Genomic DNA, 13,219 nt, shown 5'->3' on the forward strand with positions numbered 1-13,219 from the left:
TTCAGTCTACTTCTTTTTTGCTCTTCATTTGAAAGCTTCTTGTGGAACTGCAGACAGACAGTATGTATGTTTTCATGCAAAAGAGAGGAATTAAAGCAATGAGCAGAAAATTTTAAAAAGTCTTGATTGGAGGCCACCTATTGCAACATTATAAAAAGGAACATGAGGAGGTGGTGAATTGACATGTTAAAAATAAACAATATCTGGGGAAAAACAAAACAAAACCAAACCCAACAAATTTATTGAAATATGACAGTTAAAGGTGAAAATAAATCATAATCAGCCTATTAGTGATACTTCATTATTTGTGCAGTGATGACTTGCATTTTGAGCTCTTACCAAAGTCAGTCGATAACTTGCAGTCTGTAAACTACACATGGCTATTGCAGCTCTGAATGTTTTTAAAAAAATTTGCTGATAGAAGTTGACACAGGAAAACAGAGTCTTTGTATTTATTAGCCTCTGACTAGAAGTTTCTACCATTAAAATATCCACAATAATACTGCTTTGGTCAGGTGAATGAGTTACTGGAGCACCTTAAGCCAAAACCTGTGGATTGCTCAGAACATGAGAAGTGGAGACATCTTGCAAGCTTTGTTGATAAATTATGGGAGATGGATCAGTTGCCGGCCATATTTTTCATGTAAGTATTTACATTCCAGTAATTATATGTTTATTGCCTATATTCAGAAAAATGGAGTTCAGAGATAAGCATTGATATGGCTTGGCAAATGCCATTTATATGGTATTTGTTACATTTGCCTTAAAACATACAAAGTAACCCATGCATCTTTATGGCACTAAAGTTTTAGCTGTAATCAAACTGGGAGCATGTAATTACTTTGTGGAAAGGGTAGAATCCACGCATGATGTCTGAGAAAATTACAAGAAACTGAATCACAGTAAAATGAGAGTCAGATTTTCAGTTGCTTTGCCCCAAGGTAGTCAGTAAAACTTGTAGGAAGCATATGCTGTTTATTTAGAGGTGCAAATAGTGTATGTGGGGCAGATTTGCTAGGGAAAAGGGTGGAATGAGGTTCTGTGTTTGTCATATGGTGACAGCTCCACTGCACAGCCTCTAACAATCTCACATATAGTGACATGCATCAAACAACCTGTTTTGCAAATCTGTGAGGTGCAATTACATAACATCAGGCATGCACAACTTTGAGCCTATAGACAATACTGCTATAGTCGGTGATAGTGCTAATATCAATGAAGCACGCATGTACCTCAATGCTGGACTTAATAATAAAAAAAAGCTGCTTACCAGTAAATAGTTGTCTACTGCATATTCTCACTGTAATAATGCTTAGAAACAATCATGTAAAAATTGAAAGTTTTCTTTGTATGAAGCCTTTTCCTTCCTTTGATGGTTAGAGGTAGAATGCTCACTGCCATTTCAGTTCTCACATGCTTGATGCTGATAAAAAGACATTTCTGAAAGAACTCTAGAAAGGAAGAAGCAAAAAGTGAATATACATATTGATGGTACATCTCAAATTATTCTAGTTGCTGGTAAATTATTTCTTTTTCTATTTTTCAGTGATGGTCTAGTTGTAAATTTATGTTATGGCTGATACCAAGCTGAAACTGGCAGTTTTCAGAAGGACTCTTAGATATTTGTAATTCCATCAAATAAGGAATAATTTCAGGGCTGCTGTATGAACTACATCATCATTTTGGGGCACTCAATAGGAAGTTCCAAGGTGCTTCTCCTTAGGGCAGATGGATAAATGCCTTCCTCTCATCTACCCTGGAATGATGAGTCCTTAGAAATTCTTGGTGACTTATGGCTCTTGCAAGGGACTGTGAGTAGAGTATGAATATCCTAGACAATTGATAAATGATCATGGTGAGACAAGAACACATCCCAGACTGGTGAAAATATAGAGAGAACCTAATGGTACCAAGCTGGGGGATGAGGTACAGAAATCTGTTATCTAAGGGTCTTTTAAGGCAGAGGTATAGTGTAACAGCACTTGGTAGACCTCCCTAGTGTCTTTCTAGCTAGGCAAAAGACAAGAGTCAGACAGAACCGAAAAAGCCCCAGATAAAATAATAATAATTAAAAAATCTCTCTAGTTAAATAGCCCAGACCTGAGAAATTCTGATGAAGATGGAGGGGATGAGTAGCCCTCACAAACAGTAGACAGTGACTTGGAGTAACAGATTGACATTTATGCTTCATTGGTGCTGATAAGCCTTGTCTCCCTAAGCCATTAATGATGAGTGGGGTTGAAAAGCAGTCATCCTATATAGTGTTATGTTAGCATGGAATTAATGGACACCCCTAAGAGAACAGGTATTGGAGCTGTAGAAGCCAAATTGCTATTGTAGCCCTTGGTGGTAGGGAAAATCCAGTACTTAAGAGTTTACTTTTCTTTTCTTAGAGCCAAGAAGGAAAAGCATGGGTGGGCACCACTTTAGTACTCCTTATGGCTGCCTAAACTCAATGATAGAGAGAAATTAGGTCATTCAGTCTGAGCTTCAGAGAGAGAGAAGAAAGTAAATGGCAAGTGACTGTTACTGAGCTTTGTCATCTGTGAAGATGTGGAAAGCTTAAGTTAGGGAGAAGTTACCTCCTAGCCTTAAAATCTATATTGTCTTTCTGGATAAAACGATAAAGTCCTTCAGTTTTTGCTCCTGTTCATGGTGACTGCTATATTTGAATGACTAGTGAATATTCTAATGGACTAGGATGAAACCTCATCCCATGTGTTGCCAACACCTTGCATGGTGTTAGTTAAACTCAAAAAAGAAAAAAAAAAAGCTATGAGGAAAGCAGCTATGTAGAAGAACAAGAAAGTGATTCTCAATGGGGTGTGGAAAAAAATTAAAATTACTTAAACTACAATTTACTTTATCCGTTTGTCCAAGTGTCCAGCTTAAGGAAAGGTAGAGTTGAGCATACTTTCTATAGATGATTTATTGGCAGAACCATTTAACATTTTTCCATTGGGTTTGAAATGGAATGCGGACTATGATTTAGAGAAGTAATAGGGATATGCTTCTTATTAGTAGATTCTGACTATTGTCAGATTATAAGGTTTAACTAATATTATTGTAACAGCACTACATATAAATAAAAACTCTATTAGAGTTCACCTAACCGATGTATATTATATATTATGTACTTTAAGATTTAATGTGGATTCAGTGGAAAATGCAGCCAAGAACGTATTCTTCAATTTGCTGAAAAGACAAAAAAGTGAACAAGACCCTGATAGCGAGAGCAAAAAAGAACATTTAAGGGATGAACTAAAAAAAGTGAATAAAACACTAATAAAATTCAACCCTCGGTAAGTATTATAACCATATATTACTAAAAAGCTTACATATTAAGACAGAGCATAATTTTGTGATAACTCATTTCTGGGGAATGTACCTTGCAGCAGCACAGTCCTGCAGTTTGCAGTGTAGAAGTCCCTGCTCCTCTTTGTGCTCTAGCAACCCACACTGTAGGAGCAGCTGTGTGCAAAGTGTCAATCAGCTGTACCTAGTACATAGTCACGCAGCAGGAAAGTGCCAGTGTTGCTGACATTGTGTAAAGTGCTGGCACTATGACATAAGAATCAAAGACAGAGACCCAAGTATATGAGATCGGTCAATTTGGAATAATTCACCTCTGAGATACCAAGATATCAGAATGACTCATTCTCCAGACAGGAACTTTTGTCATGCATGCATTAAAAACAGTGTAGCATCTGACCCTGGTGCTGGGTCAGCAACTGCGGGAGAGTAGTTTAGCCTCACCATGGCTGGTTACAGCGGTGGATCTCAGAAGTATGGGTTCACCTGACTGGTGAGATGTTCTCTGAATATTTATCAGCCTTTTGCTTGGATTGTACCATATTTGTTTCTCCCTTAACCTTGAATTTTCTTGATTTTTGTGATCATTGAGTACAGATTTTTGTAAGACATTTGGCAGCGAAATGCAGCTATAGTTATCAGGATTGTCAGGAACATAAAGCGTCATGGTTTTGCCCTCCTAATCATGACAACATGGATTCTTTGGACATAATATCGTGAAAGAATGAATCATAGAATCATAGAATGTCCTGAGTTGGAAGGGACCCACAAGGATCATCAAACTTAGCTGACTTTCATAGTAGTGAGAACTTGAAAATCCAGTAGGAATTTAGATACATGTTTAAACATTGAAGTAGCTTGAAAATCTGCCTCTAAATAGTTTTCCTTCTCTCTTCTTCAAATCCTGTCCTAAATCCCTACAGTCCATGTCATTATTGGCAGTAAATCCATCACATTTCTCTTTCATGTTTAATACTTCTACTGTTCAATCTTGTTAGCTTACCAACTTGCTAAATGAAGTACTTTAGAGTTGCTGTGTTAATCTTAGTTTTTGTATATCACCATAATTCCTCCTCTCTACTTCATCCAGAATTACTGTTTTGCATACAAGCCATGATAAAAGGAAGCTGTTAGCATTGCCAGTAACTTTACATTTACAGATCTACCTACATGTTTGAGCCTACAGTTTAAAATCGATTGAGTCTACATCTTTCAGTACTCAAAGAATATTTCAAAATTGAGATATTTGTGTTAATTACAGAAATAATACTTTTAATTGTATACTGTATACAGGGATACCAAAAAGATGAGCTCCAGTAAAATCGAAAACATGCAACTTCTTTTGACAAAAAAAAAACAGCTAGAAAAAAGACTTAAAAGGCTAACTGCTATCCCTTCTGGGTGTACTTATGCTGATCCTAAAGCAGTGGATGAAGATGTAAGTAATTCACTGACAATTATAAAATGATTTTGGTTTTGTATGTCTAAAGTGCATGAATTTGTGCATAAATACATAAACCACATATAATGTGTGATGCAGTTGTAATTCATAACAGTATGCATAGATATCATGAAACATTTAAATCCGATTCTGGGTATCAATCTTAGATAATTTTTCCTTTAAGATGTATGGACAACTTTCACTCTGCCAAATAAAAAGATGTTGACTTGTCCCTATGATAGGAGTCCTGAGATGTATACTACAGTTTGTTCATTTCTATGAACTATCAACTACGCAGTTCTGTGACTTGTTAATTCATATCTCAGACTCCTATTTTTCTGACAGAGTCATCAGCATAGGCTATATGGCACCTTTCTGTGCTTATCAAAATATTTTTAAGCCCTTCGTATTTTGTAAAAATAATAAATAATAAATTATTTTAAGCTTTAAAATTTCTAGTCCCCATAAAGCAAAATTTTCCATGCTCTTCAATGTGTTTATGACCCGTTCAGGAAAGAAAAGGTGAGAAATGCACTGAAAATCTGCAGATGTCCATCAGAAATAGTGACGTATATATTTGTATACAAATAATTAAGGAATAATTTATGAAAGAGATTTATATGATGTGGTTTCCAGCAGTAGTGGGTTACTGGGCTTTGATTCAGGAGATCCCCTGTTGTCTGAACTTCTTGAAACATGACTGTGGTTCATATAGCTCTCTTTATGACTGGGGTTTTTTTAATTAAAAAAAGTAATTGTGATATATAGCTCTTAATTCAGAAAAAAAAGTGCTCAAAATTTTGATGAAGTGTCTTGATAATGCTTTCTGCTTATTGTGATATATCTTGAAAGAGAGGAAAATTCTCGGTATTGGGACCAAACTTGAAAAATCTCATGATTCTTTATGCGGGGAACTTGGAATCCTGATGGCATTTTCGGACTGCTGGAAGAAACATTACTTCCCACAGTTGTATATGGATAAAGGCAGTGAAAAAGTAGCTTGAACTTTGGAACAGGTGGCACTTAGATGTAGAGTGAAGTTCAGAAAGTATTGAAAAAGCTTAATTCGATGCTATTTCTGAGTTTGGAAAAGGGAAGTTTCTAACTGTGTAGTGAGATGAAATGGTGGTACCAAGCAGGGATGACAAACAAGAGCAAACGTGTATCAGCTTCATGTAGCTACTTGGGAATTTGCGCTGTCATAGTGGCACACAGTCCGTAGTCACAGGGCCATTCTTCGAGTACAAAAGTCGTGAACATGTGGGCTTCCTATGTCTGGTTGCATCTAGCTGCATGGTATGACAGTTGAGACTGTTGTAATGGCATTTGTTGCAAAGGTGAAAAAACCTGATAGTATATAGAAATGTACCAAAGAGCTTGGATTTGTCATCATAATGAAGCTACTGTACTGTCTACTGATGGTACACATCCACTTGTATACTTCAGGTTCACTGAAGATCATAAACAGCTGTATTTCTTCGTAGTGCTTGGAATTTTGTCAGATAAGACTTTTTTTTTTTTTCTTTTTCCATTAACAACACCTGGTTATGGTTAATACTTAGCATTTCTTTTTATTTGTAGACTTTAAGGAAGATTTTTGGTCGACTTAGGTTTGAGAGAAGAGGTTATTTACAGCAAACGATGGCACTGAGGGGCATTGGGTATCATCATGGATCTATGACTGCCAAAGGAAGACAAGTAGTGGAGATGCTTTTCAGGCTGGGATATATCAAGGTTGGTAAATTTGCCTTTTTCTTTTTTTTTTTAATGTTAGTTTTTCCATATATTTGATGTAAAAATATAGTGTACCTTTCACCACTAGCAAAATATATAGCAGACTTTGTCATACTCATTTTAAAATGCTAACAGGATGGTTTCCAAACAAATAAACTAAGTGAACTGATGGATGTAGAACTTTATTTCTAACAAAGATTTTCTGTCTTTCAGATTAGCAAATCATAGTATCATAGAATCATTTAGGCCGGAAAAGACCGTCAAGATCACCAACTCCAACCATAAACCTAATGCTACCAAGTCCACAACTAAACTATGTCCCTAAGCACTATGTCTGCATGTCTTCGAAACACCTTCAGGGTTTGTGACTCAACCACTTCCCTGGGCAGCCTGTTCCAATGCTTGACAGTTCTTTAAGTGTAGGAATTTTTCATAATGTCCCATCTAAACCTCCCCTGGTGCAACTTGGGGCTGTTTCCTCTCATCCTAATGCTTGTTACTTGGGAGAAGAGACCAACACTCTCCATGCTACCACCTCCTTTCAGGTAGTAGTAGATGGCAATAAGGTCTCCCCTCAGTCCCCTTTTCTCCAGGCTAAACAGCTCCAGTTCCCTCAGCCGCCTCTCACAAGACTTGTGCTCCAGACATGTCACCAGCTTTGTTGCCCTTCTCTGAACTCCCTCCAGCACCTCAATGTCTTTCTTGTAGTGAGAGGCCCAAAACTGAACACAGGATTCGAGGTGCAGCTTCACCAGAGCCGAGTACAGGAGGACAATCACTTCCCTGGTCCTGCTGGCCACACTATTCCTGATACAAGCCAGGGTGCTGTTGGCCTTTTTGGCCACCTGGGCACACTGCTGGCTCATGTTCAGTCAACTGCCAACCAACACCCCCAGATCCCTTTCTGCCAGGCAGCTTTCCAGCCACTGTTCCCCCAGCCCGTAGCGCTGTCTGGGGTTGTTGTGACCCAAGTGCAAGACCCAGCACTTGGCCTTGTTAAATTTCATACAATCAGCCTCAGCCTATCGATCCAGCTGGTCCAGATCCCTCTGTAGAGCTTTCCTACCCTCCAGCAGATCAACATTCCCACCCAACTTGGTGTCATCTGCAAATTTACTAAGGGTGCACTCAATCCCCTCATCCAGATCATTGATAAACAGATTAAACAGAGCTGACCCCAATACTGATCCCTGGAGAGCACCACTTGTGACTGGCCGCCAACTGGATTTGACTCCATTCACCACAAGTCTTTGGGCCTGGCCATCCAGACAGTTTTTTAGCCAACAAAGAGTGCACCCATCCAAGGCACGAGCAGCCTTTCTCCAGGAGAATGCTGTGGGAAACAGTGTCAAAGGCTTCGCTAAATTCTAGGTAGACAAAATCCACGGCCTTTACCTCATCCACTAAGCAGGTTACCTTGTAATAGAAAGACATCAGGTTAGTCAAGCAGGACCTGCCTTTCATAAACCCATGCTGACTGGGCCTGGATGCTTGGTTGTTCTGTGTGTGCCACGTGATGGCACTCAGGATGATCTGTCCATGACCTTCCCTGGTACTGAGGTCAGACTGACAGGCATGTAGCTCACCGAATCCTCCTTCTGACCGTTCCTGTAGATGAGCGTCACATTTTCTAACCTGCAGTCAACTGAAACCTCCCTGGTTAGCCAGGGTTGCTGATAAAATTATGGAAAGTGAGCACCTACGCCAGCTCCCTCAGTACCCTTGGGTGGATCCCATCTAGCCACATAGGCTTGTGTGTGTCTGAGTGGTGTAGCAGGTCATTAACCATTTTCCCTTGGATTATTGGGGCTTCGTTCTGCTCCACATCCCGGTCTTACAGCTCAGGGGACTGTGTACTCCGAGAACAACTGGTCTTGCTATTAAGACTGAGGCAAAGAAGGCATTTAGTACCTCAGCCTTTTCCTCTTCCTCTGTCACTATGTTTTCCCCCCACATCCGATCAAGAATGGAGATTCTCCTTAGCCCTCATTTTGTTGCTCATGTATTTATTGAAACATTTTTTTATTGTTTTTTACTGCAGGAGCCAGCTGAAAATGTTTTATAGTTAAACAAACCCTACAGGATTATGATATTTTGTACTGTCTTCACAAAATATTTCAATTTGTCTTCAGTTTCAATATTATTTCAATTTGTGTTCCATAAAAGATGCACTATAAACTTGCACGATACAAAAGTTCAATATGCATATGTAATAGCTATATGAGCAACACTGAACAGTGAAATTCTTCTAAGTTCATAGCTCTGTTAAATTCATCAGATTAAAGTTTAGCTATAGGAAGAATGATAGTAAAATTTCTGTTGATTTAAGTTGGGTATTACAGGTGTTCTTTTTAAATTGGATATTGCCATTTCTAATAGTTATACTCATGTTTGATATTTTACAGGTAGTCACAGCTACTTCAACACTTGCTCTGGGAATCAACATGCCATGCAGATCTGTTATCTTTGCTGAAGATTCGGTCTTTTTAGATGCCCTAAATTACAGACAGGTATGGAAATAGAACACCTACTTTTTATTACAAGAACAGTACACATGTAGCTGTCATGACACACAAATTCAGAAAAATGTCTTTTCATTTTCACATACTTCTGCGTATGTTCTGGCTTTTGGCTGTTCTTTTTGGTGACGATAGTAGTTTTAGCTAAGGTGATTTTACTAATTTTTTGGAACTGCCAGCCCACAAATAATGTTTGTAGTCAAAAGACCTGCCTCAGCAATGAAAATATTACATTTGCTCAGTGAATTAAAGGCACAGATTCTGCTTTCATTTACAGGAACTGGAAAGACAAAAGCTGTTTTGTTCTAGCCATGGTTTTACAAATGTGTGAAAAATATGCTGTAAGAACATACAGTGGGAATGTAATGAGGAAAAGAAAGATTGCTGACTGGATTAATTAGGGTCATTTGAATTCTTTCCATCTTGGCACTTCACACAATGCAACACAGCAATGTGTAGATGAGGTTGCCAATGCAATAAAGTAGAATGTCTCCAGTCCTGGCACAAATTACTGGGTGGGCTGAGAGACTCTAACCTATTCATTAGTCCCCATTTCCTGCTTTTGTACTACTTTTCAAAACTGCATTTTCACGAAATACTGCCAGTTTGCCTCTGGTTTAGGAAACCATAAAGGCCAGATAGAGCTGATGGCATCACCTGGCAGGTAGGTCTCGGAGTCAGGGTGTGAGTGGATCTGTGCAGTAGCCAGACCTATGTGCATCTCCCTTCTGCTGCACGTAAATGACGTGGCTCCACCTGTGTCCATCTGCTACAATGGGCAAGTCCCCACAAGGGACCTGACCAAGAGCAGGTGATCCAAGCAAGGGAAAACACCCTTAGGCAGCTTCTCTCTGCTCTGTATTCTCTGCTCTTTATTCATACTGAGACCACCTCTGCCCCAGATCTACCCAGAAATAATTCAGACCTAAATGTAATTTGAAAACAAAGCTGGTGTATAGGTATAAATTACGTTAAAACTTACCTTGAAGAAATAGAAATGTTAAAAAGACATGAGAGAGCGTATCCTGGTGAGTGTTTAGGTCTTCTATCAAATTTTGAAGTTCATATTTGCAAAAGTAAATAAAGTGACCACAATTGTAAACCAGCTATATTTGAGGTACAACATATTTTGCACACATTATTTTAATAGTTGTGCATAAATGCTTTATTAAAACTGTATAGATAGTACCAGTAAATACAACTTATGTATATTTTATTTTAAAATTAATAATTTATTATTTTAATAATATAGGTATTGTATATCTTATTCTTAGATGACAGGACGTGCTGGAAGACGAGGACAAGATATGATTGGAAATGTGTTCTTCTACGATATCCCACTGCCCAAAGTTGAAAGACTTATCAAATCCAATGTACCTCAGTTGAAAGGGCAGTTTCCTCTGACTCTTTCCTTAATATTGAGACTCATGCTGTTGACCTCAAAGGCTGATGACAAAGCAGATGCCAAAGCAAAGGTTTAAGATTTTTTTCTTAATAGCAATTTAATTAAATTATGTTTCCTTAGCATGAGCAGGAAGTTATGCAATTCTGAAGTAAGCAGTCTGGCTGCAAATGAAATTGCATGCTTTGCTATAATGCTTCTAGTACCTGTGCCATCTTCTCCTAAATATTGCATTTCCATGCATTTATTCTTTGCAATAAATATTATCATCAGAAAGAATTATACTGTCAGGAAGGTATTTTTACTGACTCTTGTTCTGTGCAATATTTGCATTAACTTAGAGAATCAGAGAGTCTTCCAATATTTAAAATGTCACGTTTATTTTAGAAAAGATGTGAACATACATTTCCATAGGGAAGAGGGGAGCTAGGAAATGCTATCTCAACTGAAATAATGGATAAATTCTATGTGTTACTCACATATTTGAATCTGCACACTAACTCTATGGAATCAAAGAATTCTTATTCTTGTCATTTATTACAGTGATTTAAGTAAAGAACTCATAAAGATGATTACAAATTGGTCAGAGATATATTCTTGCAATTATTAATGAATTCTTACCTCCAGATGAGCTGGTTTTTATATCCACTTCAGCATATGAATGTTTATTTTCAAGGACTCACTGAATGAATTCAGACATAAATCTTAGCATAACAAAGTAAATTGCTAAACTTCTATGTTAAATATTAAAATGGTACTAAACTGTAAGAAGTACTTTCAAAGCTTACTGTTTTTTGTTTAATGATATTTAGATCCTTGCCTTTTAGATCTCTATATGAATTTCATTTAATTAACTTTACAAATCTCAGTATAAATTTAGAAAATGCACACACATCTGGCAGAGGATGGACTTTTTCACAAGCACTTCCAGGAGTTAGGCGTTCAATTTAAATAAAAATACAACATAAGCCCCATCCAGCGCTTTTACCCTGAAAACCAATTGATGAAACAAAGCAGAAAATCTGGATGTTGAATTTCTTTCCTTGTTACAACACCAACATTTCCTTGGATTTCTAGTTTCTTTTTTTTTTTTTTTATTTTTAATTTTTTTCCTGTTTGTTTGACCAGGCATTGTCAGTGTTGAAGCATTCGCTGATGTCGTTCAGAAAAGAAAGATATGCTGAAATATTAAAAATCTATTTTATGTTTTCCTTGCAATTTCTTATCAAAGAGGTAAGTTTTAACTTGTTCTCATAAAGCGTAGTTCTCACTTGTTTGTGTTAGTATGTGTTCATTTAAAGAACCATTTATTTTATATTTCATGACAACAGGCTATTTCTTTCTATTAGAAATAAATTTAAAGAAACAGATAGAGTGCTCTAAGATTGAAGTTAATTCTGAGCTATTTATGGAATAAATTCAATAGGGAATGGTCTATATGATTACAAATCTATGTGATTACAAATTTATTAGGAAAGTAAAAGTTGTGCATTTATATTGTATCTGAAGATGCATGCATATTAAATGATGGGGATTAAAACGTACTAAGGATGACAAAATTTCCAAAATCCTGGGAGAAGTTTTCTCTCTAACAAAAATTTGGGAAGAAGGTCTTGGAGAAGACTGAAAATTTGTGGTGTATCTCTCTATAGTAACAGTTACAATTGGATGGATACCGTTTTGGAGAACTTTTATGCAGTACTCCATTTTGCCTTACAGCCCAGAACTACAGGCAATAAGAGGCACCAATAATATGAGTACATTGACAAATCATCTGTGCTCAGGTTTCCCAGTCCTGCTCCCAGTAGGAGTGTAATGTATGTTTCTGCCTCCTGTACTGGTTGTCCCTTCTATGTGAGACCAGGAGTCTGTTACCCCCATTGAAGAGAAGAACTTCGTCAGCATACAAGACAGTTCAGTAACGTTTCTGAAAAGTTACAGTTAGCATAAGAATGGGACAAAACCTGGCCTACATACTTAGCATCCTGTTTCCAATAATTTTTCCAGGAAATCATATTTTAAAAAAAGGGGGGGGGGGGCAACCATATAATTATGATTATCATCTGGATACTCCCTACTTTCATACAGGGTGTGATGCAGAGTGATCACCAACAGAAGAGTTGTCCTTGAATTCGTAGCCTTTGATGGAGTTTTATTCAATGAGTTTGTCCTGATGTTTTGTTGAAACTATATAAGCTTCTAGCACCCAAATATCTTGCAGCAACATATTTGACAGATCAATGCTTGCTGTGCTGTTATCCCATCAAACATTGGGGCTAATTTTTTTTTCTTTTTTTTAATGAAAGTTGCATCAAGTCTTACTTTGGTGACTAAATGCACTTTTCACTTTCAACATGATCTAAATTGGTGCTAATACTATGAAGATCTATGCTTTGTACAGGGAGATGACTATCTCCCATGGAAATACTCAAATAGTTGGTGACTTGTTTTTCAGTAAGGACAAATTTTTACTTTACAGTGGAAAGTGAATGGCCTTAATAGATACCTATACATTAGGTTGAATGACTATTCTGAATGCCACCATTTTATATTTCCATGATATTCAAGTTCATCTTTCATAACTAAGCTTAATTTGCTTTTTGAATTAAATAGGGCTACTTGGATCAAAAAGGTAACCCCATAGGATTTGCTGGACTTGTGACGCACTTGTACTATCATGAACCCTCAAATTTTGTTTTAGTGAGTTTTCTTGTGAAAGGTTTATTCCACAAATTGTGCCGGCCCATTAAAGGTAAATAATCCTACCTGTATCTTAATTGCAGTCTATGGCGGGCTCTGTAATCCCAACTG

General features: G+C 37.4%; 1 protein-coding gene across 1 annotated transcript in view; it reads left to right on the forward strand.

Annotated features, from left to right (window-relative positions):
* DDX60 (DExD/H-box helicase 60) overlaps positions 1-13,219 on the forward strand; it is a 45,733-nt gene that overhangs the window by 23,161 nt on the left and 9,353 nt on the right. The window contains 8 exon segments of the mRNA XM_071808359.1: positions 516-643; positions 3,144-3,302; positions 4,606-4,750; positions 6,335-6,487; positions 8,893-8,997; positions 10,281-10,481; positions 11,537-11,641; positions 13,022-13,160. Of these exon segments, the coding sequence (XP_071664460.1) occupies positions 516-643; positions 3,144-3,302; positions 4,606-4,750; positions 6,335-6,487; positions 8,893-8,997; positions 10,281-10,481; positions 11,537-11,641; positions 13,022-13,160 (1,135 nt within the window).

The sequence above is a fragment of the Patagioenas fasciata genome, chromosome 4 (assembly GCF_037038585.1).
Source record: "Patagioenas fasciata isolate bPatFas1 chromosome 4, bPatFas1.hap1, whole genome shotgun sequence".
Taxonomy (NCBI): Eukaryota; Metazoa; Chordata; class Aves; order Columbiformes; family Columbidae; genus Patagioenas; species Patagioenas fasciata.